The following is a 23018-nucleotide window of genomic DNA, read 5'->3' as shown; positions in this document are numbered from 1 at the left end:
AATATCTGCACTATTTTGTAGTTTAATTGCACACAGGATGATGAAAAAAACTAGCCTGGTGGAACCAGGCTGATTGCCGCTTTTACCATAATATTTCACCAAGCTAGAAAAAAACAAAGACCAACAAAACACTGAAAAGCATGTATTAAAACATCCAAAAGGTTAAAGTTCAACATGCTTTCAATGAGTACCATGGATATGATCAGTATCAATCTTTTATTACAGTTGGAATACAGTAGATATTCTTAAGTGGCCAAATGCATGTGTATACCAAACCCTGCATGGCTACTGTTGAGCACCTTTACATAATTTATCATTGTATCAAAACCAACATTGCACATCGTTATTGTCAAAGTTGTTTGATTATTCAACAGCATATATGAGGATATATGAATACAGTATATTTACATTGTCTGCAGTGGCAGGATCCATGGCCTCTAGTCGTCCATACCAGGGTCTCTACCCAATATTGACAGGTGAGGGGGGTTGGATCTCTTGTGCTCAGGTCAATATCTTACTCCTGCGGGGAGGTTGGCCCTCTTTAAAACACTGCTTTACAACTTGTCTGATACCTCCACCCAATCACATCCCTCCCTCATCACTGTATCTCTCACGCTAGAACAACCGTGATATACGTCACTCCTGCTTACCTCCATCCTCAGCTTAGTTCATACCGTGGTATACCGTGGTATCATAGGATAACATTTTATGAGGCATGTTGTTCTATTTTTAGCATTTCTCACACTACCTTCAATCTTTTTTTAATTATTTAATTATTTAATTCACTTTTTAAACGCAGTGACATACTGTTTTTGTTACAGCAAAAAAAGGACTTGAAGAAACATATCTTTGAGGAATTTAATCTGAAGGTAGCTGAAGAAATGAACAGGGTGGGAGTGAGCTATCAACATAAAAGGATGACAGGACATCTATGTACACAAGGACTGAGATACAGTTTCAGGACAACATACAAGTGAATAACATATTTTCATGTTGTCAAGTTGTAAAATTCATGAGCCACAGCATGAATAGAATACGAGCAAGCAGCCGAACAGAAACAAAAACCCCGATCCAGCCTCTCATGATGACAAAAAGGTAACTAAAGCTGTAAAAAAAAAAAAAAGCTAATTTTCTTTATTCACCCTTTATTTATCCAGGTTAGTTAGATCTCTTGCTCTGAGACTGCAGGTAAAATTATTTATAGTAAAAAAATTGTGCAGCTGTAAAATCTTCCCCTCTTTAGGGAATTTAATCATTTTTAAATAAAAGATAACAGTGCTCTGTCTTCCAGCTTAAACAGGTACATCATAGTGATAATGGTATTTAGAATGTACAGGCCTTGTTTCTTAGACCTAGATGAAGCCTACTCGACGTGGACTAACAAGCACTTCAAATAGAGAATCTCCATTGAAAAAGGTTTTCATCTGAGTTTTCAGAAATGAAAAGTCCCACATTGTCCAGACATTTATCATGAGGTAATGTTCATTCAAATTTAGGTGAAGTGGCAATCCTATCTCTGGCATGGTTGGCATACTTTTGGATCAGGAGTGTTGTAAAGTACAATAGAACCATAAATAAAAAGTCAAAGGTCAGAGACCAGTGCTACTGAATGATGTGCTGGTCAGGGGTCAAGTTCTACCTCCTTGCAAATCTTTCCTCCTCTCAGACTATCACGAGGACTCATGAAAAAAGAAGAAGATTTTAAAACAAAATCTGTAGGTGGTAGGCCTGATCACCGACAACGATGAGACAGCCAATAGGGAGGAGGTCAGAGACCTGACCTTGTGGTGCAAGGACAACAACCTCTCCCTCAACGTAATCAAGACAAAGGAGATGATTGTGGACTACAGGAAAAGGAGGACCGAACACATCCCCATTCTAATCGACGGGGCTGTAGTGGAGCAGGTTGAGAGCTTCAAATTCCTTGGTGTCCACATCAACAACAAACTAGATTGGTCCAAACACACCAAGACTGTCGTGAAGAGGGCACGACAAAGCCTATTCCCCCTCAGGAAACCAAAAAGATTTTGCATGGGTCCTGAGATCCTCAAAATGTTCTACAGCTGGAACATCGAGAGCATCCTGACTGGTTGCATCACTGCCTGATACGGCAATTGCCCGGCCTCCGACTGCAAGGCACTTGAGAGGGTAGTGCGTACGGCCCAGTACATCACTGGGGCAAAGCTGGCTGCCATCCAGGACCTCTACACCAGGCGGTGTCAGAGGAAGGCCCTAAAAATGGTCAAAGACCCCAGCTACCCCAGTCATAGACTGTTCTCTCTACTACCGCATGGCAAGCGGTACCGGAGTCCCAAGTCTTGTGTGCCCCCCCAACCCCTCTTTTACGCTGCTGCTACTCTCTGTTTATCTTATATGCATAGTCACTTTAACTATACATTCATGTACATACTACCTCAATAAGCCTGACTAACAGGTGTCTGTATATAGCCTTGCTATTCTTTTTTCAAATGTCTTTCTACTGTTGTTTTATTTCATTACTTACCTACACACACACACACACACACACACACACACACACACACACACACACACACACACACACACACACACACACACACACACACACACACACACACACACACATACCTTTTTCCCCGCACCATTGGTTAGAGCCTGTAAGTAAGCATTTCACTGTAAGGTCTACACCTGTTGTATTCGGAGCACGTGATAATTAAACTTTGATTTTATTTGATAAGCTATAGCTAGCTAGCACTGCAGTGTATAACATGTGGTGAGTAATTGACTCAAAGAGAGAGAAAGACAATAGTTGAACAGTTTTGAACAAATTAATTTCTTCCAAAAGGAAAGAGAAGCAAGAGAGTGACAGAGAGAGAGATTTCATAATTCTTATCACTTTCAATTTCACTTACTTAGCTAGCTAGCTTAGCCTACTCAACCACCATGCTCAAACAGAGGGATTATTATACAACACAACACTGGAACTCTTCCAAGTCAAGATAAGCTTTTGGTTTTACAAATGTATTGCCACTTGGGCTCGCCGTTTTAAGTACTAAACTGCTTATTGAATGTACACTGTAACGTTACTGCATGATTGTAGCGGGTTTACTAACAAGTTAGTTATATTAGCTATGTTGACTATGATGTTACTTTAGGTAATATGGTGACAACGATGTAGGCTGTGTGTAGCAGTTATGATATGGTTTGGCTTGGAAAGTTTGTTTTCGACCTGGTCATATACAGCTAATGTGTTGTGCATTGAAGTCCACAAGCGAAGGGAAATGGTGAGAGGAGGTGAGCGCATAAATGCGAGAAGGAATACAATGAGGCTGCTATGAAAGTGAACTGTGTTTACGTGTGATCAGGGCTGTATTTATTTAGCCGATTTTGTTGAAAAACGGAAGCAAATTGAATGAACCGGGATAAACATGCCTGAATTTGTCCAATAGAAATTCTTGTTTGCAACTGTTGGACTAAAGATTACACTCTAGATCAGCTAGATGCATGCAAGAGTGTGCAAGGCGATATGGAAAGTGTCGCTGTCCGTCACCTCAAATCTTTCTCTTCGACCTGTGTGCACCTATGTTGTAAACCTCCGATCATAGGCTAGGTTGTAGCAACCTCATGATGGGTATAGGGAATATTTGAGTATCATGTAGTAGCCTAAACCTATCTCTGTTACATTGAACTGGGTGAATATGAATGCCAGTCATCCAATATACTGTAATAGAAATAAGGCCATGCTCATGAAAAAAAAGAATCATCCTCCCTCTTAAACGGCACCGACCACCACTGCCTTACACACCCGCATACCATATTCTTAGTTCACTGTACTTTTTGCTGACATATCAACCACCTGGTTGGAGCACATCTTTCCAAAATTCTTGCTGTTTACATTTAAGCTATTTATTTTCATATTCCTACTTTTCCAAGGTCTCTACTAACAGGAATGGTGTCATGTTAATACCTCACCAACTGCATTCCTGCATTTTATCCCATATCTTTGGTGACTGATTGTGAGTTTTCTTACAGCCCTCTGAGTGGGCAAAGTTAAGAGTGCCACAGCACTGAACTGCAACAACCCAAAAGGATCCACATGATGTTAATTGATGCAGGAAAGCTGGGGGAGTTGACCAAGTTCAAGTGAAGATTTTTTTTTTCATATCCACTTCTAAGTCCATCGTCAAAACATGCACTATCAGACGGTTGAGAATAAGGTTAAAGGGATAAAGAAATGTGAGTTCTAGCATATGAAATGTGCCCTTAGCACAGCTGCTAGCGAGTAATTATATCTCTGTTTCCAACCTCAGCAGTTGTGTTGGGTTCCTTAAGAAGGCATGATCCGCCCACATGTAGCCTAACACACCCCTAGACAGAATGGCGAGCATGTCCTTTCAATTAAGACATTAAAAATATATATATATATATATATATATTTTAGCTTTATTTAACTAGTCAAGTCAGTTAAGAACAAATTCTTATTTTCATAAAGGGCTGAAAGGTGGCTGACACATATCAACTTATTTATTGATACCTACAAAAATGAATTCACTAGGAATAAGAGTTACTCCTGAAATATAGCAAATTAAATGTTTTTATTTTGACATATGTTGAATAACTGGATACTGGCCAGTCCTATTTTATATCTAGTGGACTAAAACGATGTAATAACATGGTCATATCAGACTACTTATCAACACTAACACTATATGAAGCTATGAAGACAAGTGGATATGTAGGCTAAATCTGTTTTATATGTTGGTGAATACTGTTTTAATGTTTATAGGCTAGGTAGCCCAGGCTACTTCAGATCTATAGGCCCACAAGTCCATCAATCAATACCATGCCTCTGCTCGGGTTGATGAACAGGTTTCAGGAGCCTTGTGTTTATCATATTATATAGACTACGCTTTACTGGACTAGAGTAGTTGGTAATTGAAGGCTGCGCCCTAGTTTGTGTCCAATCAGAGGGTATCTGCCGTGGAATGAATAAAGCAGCAATGCGTAAACAAGCGCTGGATCCTCCTCCGCTCCTTTCCTATCATCTATTCTGAAACCAGTTCCGTATTCAGTGCTAGCCTACATTAATGTAACATCGGCGCCCACATCATACAGCGTATATAGATAGAATTGTCGGATAAGATCACACCATCTCGACCATGGAGCCTTGAACTGGAATGTAAGAGATGCGTTTACTACTCGCTACTCAGAAGCCGAGAAAACGATGCTTGTGCGTATCTTTTTTCCGTAGGTGCTGTGATAGTAAAGTTTGGGGTGGGTTGGGAATGCGATCATGTGTCATACGGGCTATCAAGTTCTAGACATGTGCTTTTTGGTCATAGTCAAATATGTGCCGTGGCGCTAGTTTATTTATTATCTTAGTGATTGAATTATCTTTGTACGGTCCACACAGTTAGGCTGAATCTTAAGTCAGTTTTTCCGGGTATGATAAACTCACCATAATGTAATTCGCGCAATACCGTGGTTGACAGAATGACGCGTATGGTTTCCTGGTGATGATGAGGGACATAAGCCCCAATTTTGTCACTGTAAAGGGGACCATCCTCGATTTCCTTACTGCCAATTGAGGATTTTTCAGCAATCAAATTTGTGACAATTATATCATATGACATTTCTTCTCAGAATATATTAGTCATAGGTTTACCTGGTATTGAACTCTGGGATCATGCAACAGCATAATGACCATAGCTAGCTAATAGCGAAAGCAGAGATCTCGATTTTCTGTGTCGTTCTGCTTGAGTTGGCGAACCGAAGTAGCCTTTCTCCAAACTTTGGATTTGAAAATACTATTTCAATTATATTACTGTGACAATGAAGGGGTTATACACTTATGTCATAACAATCTTTGGAAGGAACTGAAGTTGCTTTCGATTTTAAAAAAGCATAAAGGGGGCGGGGCATAAAGGTGAAACGTTACATGCACCTGTAGCCTTGACTTGTAATGAAATAGGTGTCGGTACTGTTCATATTTAGGTGCAGGAGCTCCACAAGACTTTTGAGATAATATTCTATAAGAGGAACATGAGCTCAAGCAGTAGAACATTTGAGGTGCCGGTACTTAGCTCCGGTCAGCTCCTGTCCAAGTCAAGCACTGCCTGTAGCTTATCCATGATATTTGTTTTGGTCAAATGTATTCTATTTCATGAAATAATACAACTTTGCAATTTGCATTTGAATTTGTGGTCACACATTTTCAAATATCAAGCACGTAACCTGGGAAATACCCAAACAACGCTGTTTTCTACTTTCATTCACAGACACCCACAGCACCACAGAGATGAAAATGCAGCACACTTGATATCTCCCTGGAGGGGAAGCCTGATTTAAGATGAAGCGACTGAAGGGGAAAACCCAGAAGTGTGGAGCATTTCAGAAAATCCTGTGAACTCTGACCTCCAGCCCCCATCTGCCATCATTCCTTTCCCCCAAATACACAGCACTCTCATCCATCAACACTCCTGCTCTGGTCCAAGATGACCTCGCCGAGAAAGCACCTGGTCAAGGATTTCAACCACTTTATCACATGCTACGTATGTAAAGGATACCTGATCAAGCCCACCACGGTGACTGAGTGCCTGCACACCTGTAAGCCCCCCCTTGTTCTCTCTTTCGCTCTCTCTCACTTTCTCACGCTCACTCACTCTCACTCAATCTCTCTCTCTCCCTCACTCACTCAATCTCTCTCTCTCTCCCTCACTCACTCAATCTCTCTCCCTCACTCACTCAATCTCTCTCCCTCACTCAATCTCTCTCTCTCTCTCTCTCTCTCTCTCAGGTGCCTCATTCATAATGACATCATGTAATGTGACATCGTGTAATGTAAGGCCTGTGGGAAATGGGAGCTGGCTATACCAGAAAAACAAACACATTTTCACTATGCATATTTGTATGATTTCTATTTAGTTCTGCCTAATATATATGCGTTATACCTAACTTCCCTTACTAGAAATGATATCTAACAATGATTTTATGCAGAAATATCCTAAGGAAATCTTTACGGCATCTATTGCACCACTAAAAAGTGCCAGAGTAGCTGGAATTCAGAGCTCACAGAATCAATTGGCTGTCCTATTTGTTGTTTTACGCCACAGCCTTGCACAGTCACAGCAATGCATTTTTAAAAAGCCCTCTGTTGATCTCATCGATGTCATATCCTGCATGATTTACAGATCATATTACATGGCATCCTTCTCTCATTTCTGCCCTCTCCATCTGAACTGAGTGTTTTATTGGAGGAGAACGGCAGATCTCGCTCCCATGAATGACACATCTCAAGTGATCAGGGTAAAACACAGTCATCTGTGGGTTCAGTCACCATGACAACAAATATCCTCCACACAGGATAAGCTGTTTGTGTCCAATGCATTTGTTTGTTTTGAGGGCAAAGTCACTTCTTTACAGTCATATAAGCTGTATTGACCCCTAGCCATAATCTCAATAATGAAAAATATCAGCTGCTGCCTAGTACAGTACGCTTTTGCTGTTGCATGATCTCTTTCAGTGTGTATGCCAGTGAATTTCAGAGATCTCCAGCTAAATATATATTTGACATCAGTCTAGACTGTTTTTGTTGTAACATCTACTATAAATCAAATCAAATTGTACCGGTCACATACACACATTGAGCAGATGTCATTGCGGGTGTGGCGAAATGCTTGTGTTCCTAGCTCCAACATTGCAGTAGTATCTAACAGTGCAGTAGTATCTAAAAACGATTCACAACAATCCACACAAATCTAAAAGTAAAATAATGGAATTAAGAAATATATAAATATTAGATTGAGCAATGTCGGAGTGGCATTGACTAAAATACAGCAGAATAGAATACAGTATATACAGTTGAAATTGGAAGTTTACATACACCTTAGCCAAATACATTTAAACTCAGTTTTAAACAATTCCTGACATTTAATCAGAGTAAAAAATCCCTGTCTTATGTCAGTTAGGATCACCACTTTATTTTAAGAATGTGAATGTCAGAATAATAGAAGAGAGATTGATTTATTTCAGCATTTTTTTCTTTCATCACATTCCCGGTGGGTCAGAAGTTTACATACACTCAATTAGTATTTGGTAGCATTGCCTTTAAATTGTTTATCCTGGGTCAAATGTTTCGGGTAGCCTTCCACAAGCTTCCCACAATAAGTTGGGTGAATTTTGGTCCATTCCTCCTGACAGAGCTGATGTAACTGAGTCAGGTTTGTAGGCCACCTTGCTCGCACATGCTTTTTCAGTTCTGCCCACATATTTCCTATAGGATTTAGATCAGGGCTTTGTGATGGCCACTCAAATACCTTGGCTTTGTTTTCCTTAAGCTATTTTTCCACATCTTTGGAAGACCCATTTTCGACCAAACTTTAACTTCCTGACTGATGTCTTGAGATGTTGCTTCAATATATCCACATAATTTTCCTGCTTCATGATGCCATATATTTTGTGAAGTGCACCAGTCCCTCCTGCAGCAAAGCACCCCCACAACCTGATGCTGCCACCGCCATGCTTCACGGTTGGGATGGTGTTCTTTGGCTTGCAAGCCTCCCCCTTTTTCCTCCAAACATAATGATGGTCATTATGGCCAAACCGTTCTATTTTTGTTTCATCAGACCAGAGGACATTTCTCCAAAAAGTACGGTCTTTGTCCCCATGTACAGTTGCAAACCGTAGTCTGGCTTTTTTATGGTGGTTTTGGAGCAGTTGCTTCTTCCTTGCTGAGCGGCATTTCAGGTTATGTGGATATAGATACTTTTGCACCTGTTTCTTCCAACATCTTCACAAGGTCCTTAGCTGTTGTTCTGGGATTGATTTGCACTTTTCGCACCTAAGTACGTTCATCTTTAGGAGACAGATGAGCCATATGACGGCTTGAAATACATCCACAGTTACACCTCCAATTGACTCAAATGATGTCAATTAGCCTATCAGAAGCTTCTAAAGCCATTACATAATTTTCTGGGATTTTCCAAGCAGTTTAAAGGCACAGACAACTTAGTGTATGTTAACTTCTGACCCACTGAAATTGTGATACAGTGAATTATAAGTGAAATAATCTGTCTGTAAACAATTGTTGGAAAAATTACATGTGTCATGCACACAGTAGATGTCCTAACCAACTTGCCAAAAATATAGTTTGTTAACAAGAAATATATGGAGTGGTTGAAAAACAAGTATTAAAGACTCCAACCTAAGTGTATGTAAACATCCGACTTCAACTGTACATGATTTCATGAGTAAAGCAGCATGTAAACATTATTTAAACATGATCAAAGTCACTAGTGTTCCATTATTAAAGAGGCCCGTGGTTCCAAGTCTATGTATAAAGTACAGTAATTCAGAATGCAATTACATGTGAATTACATGCAATTACATGTATACCTATAGGAAACGTCTGAAGAGAACATCTGCCACTATTACACACTACTGTGCAGAGTGAGGTCAGTCTCATGTGTGTCATGCGCAGTTAGGTGGTGCGGGCTATTGAAAGAACATGTAAGCTGCTGTCCTGACATATCGTTTCCCTTGGCAGTCATGGTTGCTTGAGTATGACAGCAGCTCACTACTGTACGTTTGCGAGGATTGTTATGTAGGCTATAAGGTCGGTGCATAGTGCACACGTGCATAGAGTATATGCGTCGTGTTGACAATGGCAATTGCTAGGAGGGGAGACTGTGCCCTGTATTTCCGCAGATATTGTTGATCTGTGTCTTTATCTGACGATTTGACGACATCCCGTTGTGGGACGTCGGCTTAATCCTCAGGTCAGTATTGTATGGAATCGGTTTGTGTTCTTAAAAGAACGATCAGACCGTACATCGTGTACCACCTCATAGATGGTGTACGTGTGTCCGTGTGCCTTATTGCACATACAGTCTGTGTACATGCACGTGTGTGTGTGTGTGTGTGTGTGTGTGTGCGCTCTGTGGTATTGGCTGCAGCTGACCTTGGCTGTGTGATCAATGTGTGTGATAGAACTGGCCAGGCTATACCCACTATTTCCTTATCTCCCTGCCCGGTCCGCAGTTTGAATTTCAACTGCAAGCCCGAGTTTTTAGTCATGTTTCAAGGCTCAACAGACACTCTGCTGTTTATCCAGCTGAAACGGTAGAGATGGGATGTTAAGAGTGCTATTCCTTTTTGGGTTTTAAACTTTACTTTCAATTGAGAATCATTTTAATGTGGAGATTACCTGAGAGAAAAGGACAAGGAAAGAGAATATGCCGTCATCGTGGCATTTATTTAACACCGGAATGATGTGGTAAAAAAAAATCCATATTTACTTTAGGTCCGCTTTTTGAGATGGTCAACTTGTCTTTGTCTCGATCTCCTTTTATTCTGTTAACAGTTTGTAAAAGCTGCATCGTCCAACACTTTGAAGACAGCAACGACTGCCCCAAATGTGGCATTCAAGTCCACGAAACCAACCCTCTGGAGATGTTAAGGTAATACACCTAATTTGACATCTTTGACAGCAGAATCTTATCTGCATTTATGTTTTCCTTTTGAGAATCACAGGATCGTAATGTCTACTACTGAATAGATGAATTTATCAAAACCATCAGTAAAGTATAAACATGCTGGCCTTTGCGCTTCTGAACTGGCCCTAGCCGGATTTTGGCAGTTTTTCTTCAGTTGTCTACTTGACTTGTGAGATTGTAAGGCTGGTGTGGGCTGGGCTGGGCTGGGGGAGGATAGAGTGAACTTGAGCTTGGCTGCGGTGAGATCCAGGCAACAGCTGGACACCATTCTGGAGCCAAGGTCTCAGCTGAAGACCTCACCCAGTGCTCAGCCACCCAGCTACCCAGCCCACAGATGCAATGTCTGGGAATGTGAGTGTGGGTTTGTGGTTGTGTGTGTGTGTGTGTGTGTAAGTATACTTAATTTTATTCTTCCTTGACGTCTCATTCTATCGCCAGGTTGGACAACACTTTAGAGGAAATCATTTTCAAACTCGTGCCTGGGCTGAGAGAAAGTGAGTGAAGTCATTTTAGTATCCACCAACATCAGATATAAATCTTGCCTTTGATAGTAGGCCTAAGAGTTACTCAAGCTGTTTTCCATTTGACTTGAATGATATAACTCCTGCCCTGCAGGACTCTACAGTGCTACCATTTTGGGGGCATATAAATACTTTGCTGTGCTACCTGGAATTCTTATTTGGGAGCACTAGTGCCCCTAGAAAATAAATTGCCCAGGTAACAATTAATTAATGATTTCTTCGCTGTCCCGCAGCCTCAGCAGTACGCAAACACGTGGTGGCACAGAAAGAAAGTAAAAAGGAGAGCTTTTTCGGGAGATGAGCTTCAAACGTAGCTAGGATTCATATAGGCCCAAAGTAGGCTATATCTCAATCTTAAAAATCTATTGTTCTGGTGCTCCTAAACCCTGTATTTTGTAATTGCTGGCAATTCATATCATTAAAGGGGCAAACTGCAGTTAGTACATCCATATTTGGACTCATAAACGGATTATATAAATCCATTGATTCTTGAAGAGTATAACTTCTAAATGCCACATGAGCTTAGTTCAACTGTTGTACCCCATCAGAAGCCAAAATATAAGTCCCCCCCCATTGTTTTTAAACAAAGTCAATGTAAACAAAGTAACACTGTATAGCCTCAAAACATGGTTAAAATTATAATCCTTGCATCCATAGCTCTGTCTATGAATTTGAGGGTTGTTACATTTCTCCATCCCAGGGGAGAACGACTACCCCTTCTCATTGAAGCCACGGTAGATCAAGTCCAACCGTGGTATTGCAGGCATTGTTAGCAGAAAACAGGATCCCCATTATGGTGAATGGAAAAGATGGCAATTTTCATGGTCAATCTTCGTGTAAATATATATATATATTTTTGAAGACAATCATGGTACCAATAATTGCTTCTAATACACCAGATGTACAGTATGTCCTTGAACCGATTATTTAAAAATCACACATAGAAGAAGTATCCTGAGAGGTGGCAGAACTGAGCTAGCCTACAACGTCACTTCCTGGACTAGTTCAAACTGCGCATGTTATGTCTCCATGAGACACCATCTTAACCAACTTAATTGGCTTCAATGCGCTACTGATTCTTCAAATAGGAATGAATGGTGTCACGTGATCAACGGTTTTGTCAATTTATATGTACAGTCATTGCTCCAGCCCCATCCCTCAACCTTTTACTGAAACAGTGACAGGGACAGCTTTGTTATCGTTCAGCAGCAGATTGCCTCTTTAATACCCCAAATATTTTTCGTTGTGCTCCTAAATTTCTTTGTGCGCTCATATATTTTTAAACTTAGGAGCACATATTCTCCTTGTAATTGTTTTTATCATAGAGCCCTGCCCTGTGTATACATATCTTCTCTGTTTTTGCTTATTGACTAGAGGAACAACAGCAGGAGATTGAGTTCTGGAGGAGTCGAAAGTCGAAGGAGAACGGAGAAGGTAAAAGATCTGTATTTAGTATCCATGAAGACCAAGACCCTCAGGGGGGACCAGAATGAACCTTGGGCTTGGGTGTGCAGAGGCGGGCTGTGATTGGTTATTGAGGTGAAAGGTAAAGAGGCTGTATGTGGGAGACGGATCAGCAAGGCGACAAAGAGAGAGAAGGAGTTACAGTACGACTTAGGTTCTATTGTTGCAGTGGCGCACGACTGTAGGTGGCTGTGAGTCATATGAGGCTGAGAGGGAGAGAAGGAACAAGAGGAGGAGGGACCTCACACTCTACAAGGCATCGACAAGATTAGCCTGTTGATGAGGTATAATACAGGTGGGGAATAAATCAGATGGAAACCACAGGGCGACTAAAGGTGGATGGATTCAGTCCGCCAGACTTAAATGCCATCTCCATGACAATGTGATGATAGACAATTTGTCCCAAAGGTCTTACCTTATGATTTTGCATTTCGAAGTGAAAAGCGAAAGACATCGGGATCAATCAAACCCATGCTTATTGTGAAGTGTCTTTTCACAGTTTTAAACAAATTCAAGAAAAAGCAAGCTGAACTTGTGTCCGCACAGTGCGTGCTCCTGTTCACACACATACGTATAACATGCTTATCCATTTCTTTTGTCACAGAAGATGGCCCCCGATCAAAGAGGTCTAGGCTGGATGCCGAGAATGATGACGGTGGAGATGGAGACTACCACAGGAGTGACCCTCAGATAGCCATCTGTCTGGATTGTCTACGCAACAGCAGTCTGGTGGAAGAGAACATTGTGAGGGTAAGTCGCGGGGGGAGAGCTCTATCTGTAGCGCCTCTCTGCTGCTCTTTCCTCCACGTTCACCCTCTTCCCTGTCTCCCTAACCTCATTCCTCACCCTCTTTTAGGCTGATTTGGTTAGGTACAGTGTTACGAAGCTAACTCCGTTACGTCCCTCTAACTGTCTTAACACCGCAGAATGTGAGTTTGGTAGAATATAGAGAGACGATGACGCTGTGGTTTTTCCTTTGTTTCCTGGGCTGCCATTGAGAGCAGGTCATTCAGTCAGACACGGTCCTCTATCAGCAGGTGTTAATCCAGTCCATCACTAATTAGGCAGTTGTTTTCATGAAAATAGTGGTCCTCGTTGCAACAGTGGTGTTGCTGTTCGTAATTGGTTGGCAGAACAGTGAATATGTGGAGAGAGGAAAGGCTCACAATTGGTTTCAAATTGAGGCATACTATATACAAAAAAATGTGGGTTCCTCAAGTGTTCTTTGGGAAGGGTGGTGGTTCTATGTGGAACCATACTGACCCAAAATAACCCTTGGAACCCTTCAATTGTTCTTTGCACTTTTAAAAAGGGTTATTTCCTCTTTTTGTGATAATTAATATGTAGGGGCAGTGGCTCGTTATATTATTTTTGGGGTGGGGTTTGTGCAGAGCTCTTTTTTGTGCAACCGTGAGTGAGAGTCATTCCGGTTGATAAATTGGTTGTGTTATTCTATTACATATTATATATGCCTGTGTTATTCTATTACATATTATATATGCCTATGGCCAGTGACGGTGTCTTGTGAAAGACTCACATATGGCCTTGTGTCAATTGAGAACGGTTGACTAAGTCAGTCGTTCTCAATCCTCTCCTCAGGGACCCTCAGTTGTTCCAGAGCTAGCACAACCTGATTCAAGTTGTTAGTAAACACAATAATAAAAGCTATGGAATTTTAGCAACATAATATGGCTATTAAACCAGAATTGAAAAAAAAACATATATGGTTTTACAAAGACTGAGACTGAGAAAGGTTATTTATAGAACCTTTGAGACTGAGAAAGGTTATTTATAGAACCTTTGAGACTGAGAAAGGTTATTTATAGAACCATTCTCCATAAAGGTTATATATAGGACCATAGAAAAGGTCCTATATATTGTTTTTAGTGTGTATAGAAGGAGTTTCTCTGCACCAAAAGGTACAAATGTGTCAAACTATTCCTAATTTACACATTCATTGATTTATTTATTTATTTATTACCTTAAAATAGCTGTTTGAATGTTTGGATTTGCATGCTCTTCACATAAGTAAAAAAAAAAAATATTGGAGATGTGCCTGAATCATTAAAGTAATCTTCTGAACCTCCACTAGGGTTTAATGAAGAAATTTATACGCTGCTCGACTCGAGTGACAGTCGGAACAATCAAGAAGTTTCTCAGCTTGAAGTTAAAGCTTCCAAGTTCTTATGAGGTAAAGAAATTAAGCTTTTGTATATGTGCTCTATACCCTTTCGTATGTATCTACTGTATGACAGATATTAAGCCATATATGCTATTGAATATTTATCCTTTTATGTCAGTTTTGTTTGGGCCTCACATACAGTAGCTGTTCCCGCAGAGTCTCTCCTGTGTGTTTGGTGTTGTGGGTAAACGTTCTGGCCTTGTTTGCAGGCCCCCTGCTGTACTGAGTCTGTCCTTAAGGCTTCAGCATGCTTTGGTTTGGCTGGCGCCTAGCCGAACGAAAGTGCTTGCATACTCCTTTAAAATATCTGTGCGTGAAAAACGAGAAAAAGCGGCAATCGTACTGTTTGTCCATCTTGAGATGCCGTAGCCAGTATATACTTCCTCAAAAATGTCAGAATTATTCTAAGATAACTCCAGAAATCAGTCATTCATTTTGACGTTTTTGCCGAAGAGATCTTAGTCACGCAATTTTACATCTAACTGAGATGTTTAGTGCAATATTTCTCAAGTGAGAAAATGTGCATGAAAAGGAGTCATCTCTCGTTGAATGACAACACACACAACACAAACATGCAAGAATCCCTTTTCTTGATCAATGATCGACAAGGGGGTGTAGACTTCGGCTCCGAACTTCGGCTTGCCTCGAGAATTTTTGTGTGTAAATATTGGTGCATTGTGCGAAAGTGTGGGCGGGAAAGAATTTCTGTATTTCAAATGGTACTGTAATTCCACCCCACAAAATACAGTACCGTACATTATTTTTGGAGCGCCAAAAACCTTTTGACCACTAGTGGGTGCATGGTATTGTTGTTTCTAACTTATTAAAGGGATACTTTGGGATTTTGGCAATGAGGCCCTTTAACTTCTTCCCCAGTGTCAGATGAACTCCTGGATTCCATTTTTATGTCTCTCTGTCCAGTATGAAGGACGTTAGAGGTTGTTTCACGAGCCAATGATAACTAGCGTTAGCGCAATGACCGGAAGTCCATGGGTATCTACTAGCACTTGCAGTGGCGCCCATTCGTTTACAGATCTCCCCTTACTTTCAATCAGTAAAACATTTTTTCAAGGCCTGAGGCACTTTTTCAGACACATTCCTGAAACCCAAGAAACAAATACTTAGCTTCCTAGTACATATGGAAATGAAAAAGGTTCAGGAATGACTTTTTTTGAAGGTTACTGTAAAAGTGATTTATTCAATAAAATCCTTTTGACATTGATGACAGGCACATGGGCCCCCAGAGCTTTTCTGTTCGTTCGACCAGTATAAGAAAGGAAGATTTGTCCTAGCTCCAGTCTTCCTCTCAAACAGCATATACTCTCACTATGTCCCGCCGTCTACCTCTTAGTCACCAGCCTCCGTGTCCCCTCACAGCTAGACGTCCTATGCAACGGGGAGATCATGGGAAAAGACCACACCATGGAGTTCATCTACATGACGCGGTGGAGACTTCGCGGTGAAACCGTAAGTATAAAGCCCCAAATGATATCAATGCCCAACCCCCTGTTCCCCTCGTTTTGAAAGATGCTAAGCCCTGTACCTTTCTAGCCATGGGGATAAACTGTGGCTGCTGAATGATGGTCCCGGAGTCTAGTCTCCATGTGAGTCACTGCTTTGCTTGGCTTTAAAGCTGATTAGCTGGTTAGACGTCTGAAGTCCACAGCCACTCTACTGTATAATCTGCCACAGCAAGGAGGAGTTTAAAAAAAATTAAACCTTTATTTAACGAGACAAGTCAGTTAAGAACAAAGTCTTATTCACAATGACGGCCTACACTGTACCAGTGGCACGGTTTATAGAGCTGATTTACAGGCCACCTTTAAAATGTGTCTGGTACTATAGGTTCACATCAAAAGTACGGTGAGTTAAATTGGTGGTTCCTTGTGTTACAATGGTACGAAACACCATTGGAGACATTTGCAAGGCTAGTATGGTATTGGTAGCTCATGGTAAAATGCAGTTGACATACAGCACATAGTGTATTTCTACCTCTCTTCCTCAATGAATTCAGAATTTACCCACTTTGTTCACTTCACCCAAAAAAAAGCACGTTGTGGTTGCTACATCTGGACCTTCAGTCAACCATGCATAAACGTAACCAAGCACCCCAAGTCCTTTGCACAGTATGCTAGGCTAACTAACACACTTCAGCTTGACCTCAAAAGCACTTTTGCTGGCCAGGTGCCTTGGCTGCTAATTTCATTGCTGATGATTGTCGCTTTTGGATGGGCTGATCGGGGCTCCGGCAACACGGGGTCAGGTCAATGAATCGCTGTATTGGTCCAGGGAGACAGGTGAGGAAAGCAGTGAAGGCCCCTGACAGCTGCCCTAGCAGGGGGCCTGTTCCTGGGCTCATTGCCTGACACTTCTCTTCCACAGCCATAGCTCATTACCACTGGCTCAATAAAGGGGCCTTCTAATGAAGGCGTCCTGTTAGCAGCAGCAAAGACCATTTCTGTCCCAGTTTGGTTTCAACACACAGTACAACGCACCTAAGGCCTCATAAACTGTACAGTTTTAATAGTTCAATCGATTCCCCTGTTTTGAATGATACTCTGCTAAGAGATGAAATGTTATTTATAATAACTCTTTGAAATTAAAATGGATGCCCTCCCCCCTTCAGCAAAATGTATCTTACCTAAACCCTCCCTAAAAACTAAAAATATATATCAAAAGTGACCCTCCCCATTACCCAAAAGAATAACTAAAACAAAGTGGATAGCAGAGCCTTAGATATGCAGTGAGAAACAGTTTTGTAAGCATTACATGGCAACATGGGAATTTTGATAGGACACAGGGCTATGGGCCAGAAGGTTGTGGGATTGCGGACCACCGTGGACAAGAGTAGGGGTGGAAAGATCTCTTTTATAGTAAAGCATCTGTTTTGCAGGTCTGAGAAAAAAAATGCCTTTTTTTTAATAAACATTTCATGCAATTCTACGTAATTTTACATGTTAGCGGAATCTTTTTTTATTACCACACAAATCAACTAAATTACCGGCTAAGAATGGACAGAGAGATGGGCCTATGTGATCATCTTATCATATTTCTCCAATGCCAAATCAGTGTAACGAAACTGTCCCTGTTTGCAAATCAGGAATCTGAGCATGGTACTTTCAAAAGTTAGGCCTACCTTTCCACCCCAGACAGAGTAGGCCTTCCAATGCAGAAAAAAACGTAAGCTTTAACTGCTAAGCTACTCTTCTTCCGTGGCTTAACCCAACGAGAGGTCACAAGTGTTTCTGTAAAAGACGTCTGGGTTTAAACATATTTTATTTTACAGAACGTGAATAGCTAAATCAGTTGATAGTGACAAAAATGGATTACTTCCCAAGCAAAGTCAGCCTCTGAATGTCAAAGAAATGAAACAATGATATCCCTATATGCATCAGAGTCACGGTTTTCCCAGGTATTTTAAAGCTTGATTCTAGCATAAAGCATCACGGACCAAAGGGCTGATATATATAGTTTTATATAATCGGATCTGTAAAAAAATATATATTAATCTTAAACTAACAAGGTAGGCCTGTGCTTTTTGCCATTTTCTTTCATAAAAGGTGGGCCTATGGCATACCCTCTCATACCCTCTTAATTTGAGTATTGGTTTTAACTTCACTGATACGAAGGGAGGCTATTTAAAGAGTGCATAGTGGGTGGAGGAATTGCCTGACAAATCTATGGAAATAGCAGCCTGTAGCCTAATTTAATCTGTCTAACAGGTAGGCCTACCTCTTATTTCTTCAATAGGAAGAAATAGGCTCCAACACAAAGCCCTCTTGTTGTTAGTAAAGTCTAATTAAAATGAAGACGGTTGAAATGAATTATGCCTACTCGAATTTGCCTACTTTCAGCACCATGAGCTGTCCATTTCCGATAGATTGTGCTGCGGCTGCGGCTTCAAGTTTCAGCACCACAATGTAAGTTACTCGAATCTGATTGATTGAACTCAAGCTCTGATAAATACATAATGGGCAAGAAACATATTTTTTTTTAAATAAAAATCAATTATAGTAATAGCAAGCTATCAAAGTTTGATCAGCAAGAGCAGAGCAGGGTTGGAATATCCATTGCAGTGTGCAATGCAGCCTAGTTTTATATACACAATCCTAGCAGCTATCTTAGAAATATAAGTTTGTTCTGGGCTTCTCAGAGCATGCACTTCATAGCCTATAGCCTAAAGACTATGGATAATTTGATTGAGACATCACTAAATAGCCTATAGACGCAATTGATATTGTGCAGAGAATCAGAGATGAGGGGCGGAATCAGGCACACATCCATATACAGTGCATTTGGAAAGTTTTCAGATCCCTTACATTTTCCCACATTTTGTTACGTTACAGCCTTATTAAAAAATTATTAATTAAAAACATGTCCTCATCAATCTACAAACAATACCCTATAATGACAAAGCGAAAACAGTTTTTTAGAAATGTTTGCAAATCTATTGAAAATTTGAAACAGAAATACCTTATTTATTCAGGCCCTTTGCTATAAGACTCAAAATTGAGCTCAGGTGCATCCTGTTTCCATGGATCATCCTGTTTCTACAACTTGATTGGAGTCAACCTGTGGTAAATTTAATTGATTGAACATGATTTGGAAAGGCACACACCTGTCTATATATGTTGACAGTGTATGTCAAGGCAAAAACCAAGCCTTGAGATCAAAGGAATTGTCCTTAGAGCTCCAGGACAGAATTGTGGCGAGGCACAGATCTGGGGAAGAACACAGTGGCCTCAATCATTCTTAAATGGAAGAAGTTTGGAACCACCAAGACTCTTCCTAGAGCTGGCCGCCCGGCCAAACTGAGCAATCGGGAGTTAAGGGCCTTGGTCAGGGAGGTGACCAAGAACCTGATGGTCACTCTGACAGAGCTCCAGAGTTCCTCTGTGGAGGTGGGAGAACCTTCCAGAAAGATAACCATCTCTGTAGCACTCCTAAGCACACAGCCAAAACAATGCAGGAGTGGCTTCGGGACAAGTCTCTGAATGCCCTTGAGTGGCCCAGCCAGAGCCCAGACTTGAACCCGATCGACCATCTCTGGAGAGACCTGAAAATAGCTGATAGAGCTTGAGAGGATCTGCAAAGAAGAATGGGAGAAACTCCCCAAATACAGGTGTGCCAAGCTTGTATTGTTATACCCAAGAAGACTTGAGGCTGTAATCACTGCCAAATGTGCTTCAACAAAGTAGAGTAAAGGTTCTGAATACTTGTTTTTATATACATTTGCAATTTCTAAAAACCTGTTTTTGCTTCGTCATTATGGGGTATTGTGTGAAGATTGATTAGGAAAAAACTATTTATTCCATTTTAGATTAAGGCTGTAACGTTACAAAATGTGGAAAAAGTCAAGGAGTCTGAATACATTCCAAATGTACTGTATAGCCTAATAAGCAACTAATTCTAAAACACTGAGAAATATTGGAATTTCATCAATTACAAATTACATGACCCTCTGCTGGACTAGATTAAAAATAAAATAAAAGCTCCCCTTGACTGAAATTGAAAAAGCATGACCCTCCCCCATTTTCCTCCAGGTAACCATTCTGTAAATGTCGATCCATCCCTAATTTAGGCTTGCATTAAATACAGGCTTTGGCAAGCTTAAAATAACCTTGTCCTCAGGCCTTATGCAGAACATTCTGATGCCAAGAACAGAGTCCCAGGAAGGAATCAGTAAAGCGCTTTTAGCTTAGAAGAACTATATCCAGTGAAGAGATCCATGTTAAAAAAAGAAAAAAATCAGATGACAGTATCACTGATCTCACATGACCAAATTTGTCATCTGGGCCAGATCGTCCCACTTTGATTGTACCAGACAGGGATAATCTGACTAGTCTCTTAGGAATTCTCTATCTGTGCAGAATATGTGACAGCTCTGTGATGCCAAGAATGAATTCCTGTCCTCCCCTGGACCAAATGACCAGGAACTGGGTCAGTGTGGGCCGACTCATTTCCGTTCTCTTTGGGATTGTACATAAGTGTCTCCTGCCGACCGCTGCTGTCTGCCTGCCTGTCTAAAAATAGGGCTGCTGCATGTGATGTCTGTGGAGTGTGTCTTTCACTTTCACCTGCTCTGGCATCAGACGTGTTCTCTCCTCATCACACTCCCACCGCTCTGCACTCACCTGCTCTTCTCTCACTGCAGAACATCTTGCTGTAGCTACGAAGCTACAATCTGTAGAGATTGTGTTGTTTTTGTTCCCCTGTAAGTGTACTGTATATTGTATTCTTACAATCCTAGAACATCTACATTCCTTAGTCTCTGATTACTGTCTCCATTGTAATGGATTCTGTCCAAGGGTGATCAATCTCATCTCTCTCTTTCAGGACTACCCAATGGTACTAGAATATCGGCCACGGATAGACTTTGGTTGACGGAGGGAGACGTGGGACTACTCCTGCACTAACAGCCCATTGACAGACTACACAATGAATGGATGTGCCTGGCACAAGAGACAAGGACCACACATCTTCTTATCATCTGCATGCAGTAATCCGTGATTGCCTCTAATCTCATTCTGTTCTCTTACGTTATCCTTCAGTTTCACTGTCTGCGTTTCATTTGTCAAAAACGCATCAAGGGTTTGAGAGCATGCCTGTGTATCATGACATATTGATTCTTTTTTTTTTAAGTACCGAAATGTAATTGACTGAAGTGTGAAGACATGCCCTTTAATTCTACAGCACATTGAAGTGTCCCTAATAATACAAGGTGAAATGACTAGTAGTCTGTTGTTACGCAACACAACAGAGATATTACCAGACAGGTGTGCGCACTGGCAAACGGCTCATAATATTCCACCTTATCTATGCTGGATTTCGTGTCTTACATGGCTCCCTCCCTTATTCCTGTTTTTAACTACGGTAGTGCCTTTCCCCACATGCCTCTTTCAGTGCGGTGCCCTTCGAAATTCAAACTGCTTTTCATATGAAATCCCGAATAGTGAATTCAACAGCCCCAATATATAGTCTACATCCAACTACAAGGAAGCTATGGATACCATACCTACCATATCCCTATCTCAATAAGCTATATTCTTCCATTCCATGCCATTTTGATGTTATTACCGCATATTAAGCAATACAAGTACTGTAAGACTAGAGTTGGCGGAAGAAGGTTAGAAGGAGCTGAATATCACCTACACTGTCTGAAATGTGTAGCTGTGTGTTTGTGCACTATGTAAACATATTGGGCATTATTGTTGACTTGTACATAGCAGAGATTTGTATAGACTGTTTACTACTATGCTGTATGTCCTACCGGATGGCTTAACATTAATTTATTGTTGTTGCCGTATAGAAACTGTCCCAGACTGTCGTTACAGGGTCCGATAACCCTTGTCATTTGTATCTAATGGTGGATCAGTACACAAGTGCTTTAAATGCTTTTTCCCTCTTCACATACAGTGCCTTCAGAAAGTATTCACACCCCTTGACTTTTTTCCAAATGTTTTTGTGTTACAGCCTGAATTTAAAATAGATTAAAATGAGATGTTGTGTCCCTGGCCTACACACAATACCACATAATGTCAAAGTGGAATTATGTTTTCCCCGAGAAAAGAAAAATCTGATTAATAAAAAATGAAAAGCTGAAATGTCTTGAGTCCATAAGTATTCAGCCCCTTTGTTATGGCAAGCCTAAATAAATGATGGATTAAAAATGTGCATAACAAGACAGATCATACGTTGCATGGACTTTGCAATAGTGTTTAACAGGATTTTTGAATGACTACCTCACCTCTGTACCTCACACATACAATTATCTGTAAGGTCCCTCAGTCAAGCAGTACATTTCAAACACAGGTTTAACCCCAAAGACCAGGGAGGTTTTCCAATGTCTCGCAAAGAAGGGCACCTATTTGCATATGTGGGGGGAAAAAACAGACATGGAATTTCCCTTTGAGAATGCTGAAGTTATTAATTATACTTTGGATGGTGTATCGATACACCCATTCACTACAAAGATCCAGGCATCCGTCCTAACTCAGTTGCCGAAGAGGAAGGAAACCGCTCAGGGATTTTACCATAAGGCCAATGGTGACTTTAAAACAGTCACAGAGTTCAATGGCTGAAAACTGAGTTCAATGACTGAAAACATTGTAGTTACTTGACTATACTAACATAAATGACAGAGTGAAAAGAAGGAAGCATGTACAGAATAAAAAATACTATAAAACCTGCATCCTGTTTGCAATAAGGCACTAAAGTAAAACTGCAAAAAAATGGGGCAAAGAAATTAATTTACTTCCTAAATACAGGGCATTATGTTTGGGGCAAATCCAACACATCACTGAGTACCACTCTTCATATTTTCAAGTTTGGTGGTGGCTGCATCATGTTATAGGTATGCTTGTCATTGGCAAGGACTAG

General features: G+C 40.8%; 1 protein-coding gene across 3 annotated transcripts; it reads left to right on the top strand.

Annotated features, from left to right (window-relative positions):
• Positions 1–5009: 5009 nt before the first annotated feature.
• On the top strand, positions 5010–22243 carry pcgf5b (polycomb group ring finger 5b). 3 transcript variants are annotated; one of them, XM_029684660.2, is made up of 9 exons: positions 5010–5158; positions 6258–6585; positions 10340–10436; positions 10911–10966; positions 12368–12427; positions 13065–13207; positions 14550–14648; positions 16017–16106; positions 20976–22243. In XM_029684660.2, the coding sequence occupies exons 2-9, from the start codon at positions 6474–6476 to the stop codon at positions 21021–21023; spliced, it is 705 nt and encodes a 234-aa protein (XP_029540520.1). In that variant the 5' UTR covers positions 5010–5158; positions 6258–6473; the 3' UTR covers positions 21024–22243. The 3 variants fall into 3 exon arrangements, with proteins under 3 accessions (XP_029540520.1, XP_029540518.1, XP_029540519.1); XM_029684658.2 differs by having other exon boundaries at positions 5012–5158; positions 13062–13207; XM_029684659.2 differs by having other exon boundaries at positions 5012–5209; positions 13062–13207.
• The last annotated feature ends 775 nt before the right edge of the window (positions 22244–23018 follow it).

This window comes from Oncorhynchus nerka, linkage group LG16 (genome assembly GCF_034236695.1).
Source record: "Oncorhynchus nerka isolate Pitt River linkage group LG16, Oner_Uvic_2.0, whole genome shotgun sequence".
Lineage (NCBI taxonomy): Eukaryota > Metazoa > Chordata > Actinopteri > Salmoniformes > Salmonidae > Oncorhynchus > Oncorhynchus nerka.
Note: the sequence above shows the minus strand (reverse complement) of the source record. Positions and strands in the feature narration are given on the sequence as shown.

Excerpts from the sequence above, each read along its gene's own strand:
- pcgf5b (XM_029684658.2), top strand. The coding sequence starts at position 6,474 with ATGACCTCGCCGAGAAAGCACCTGGTCAAGGATTTCAACCACTTTATC. Across the intron at positions 13,208-14,549 it reads TGGAAGAGAACATTGTGAGG|GGTTTAATGAAGAAATTTAT; the intron begins GTAAGTCGCGGG and ends AACCTCCACTAG. Across the intron at positions 14,649-16,016 it reads AGCTTCCAAGTTCTTATGAG|CTAGACGTCCTATGCAACGG; the intron begins GTAAAGAAATTA and ends GTCCCCTCACAG.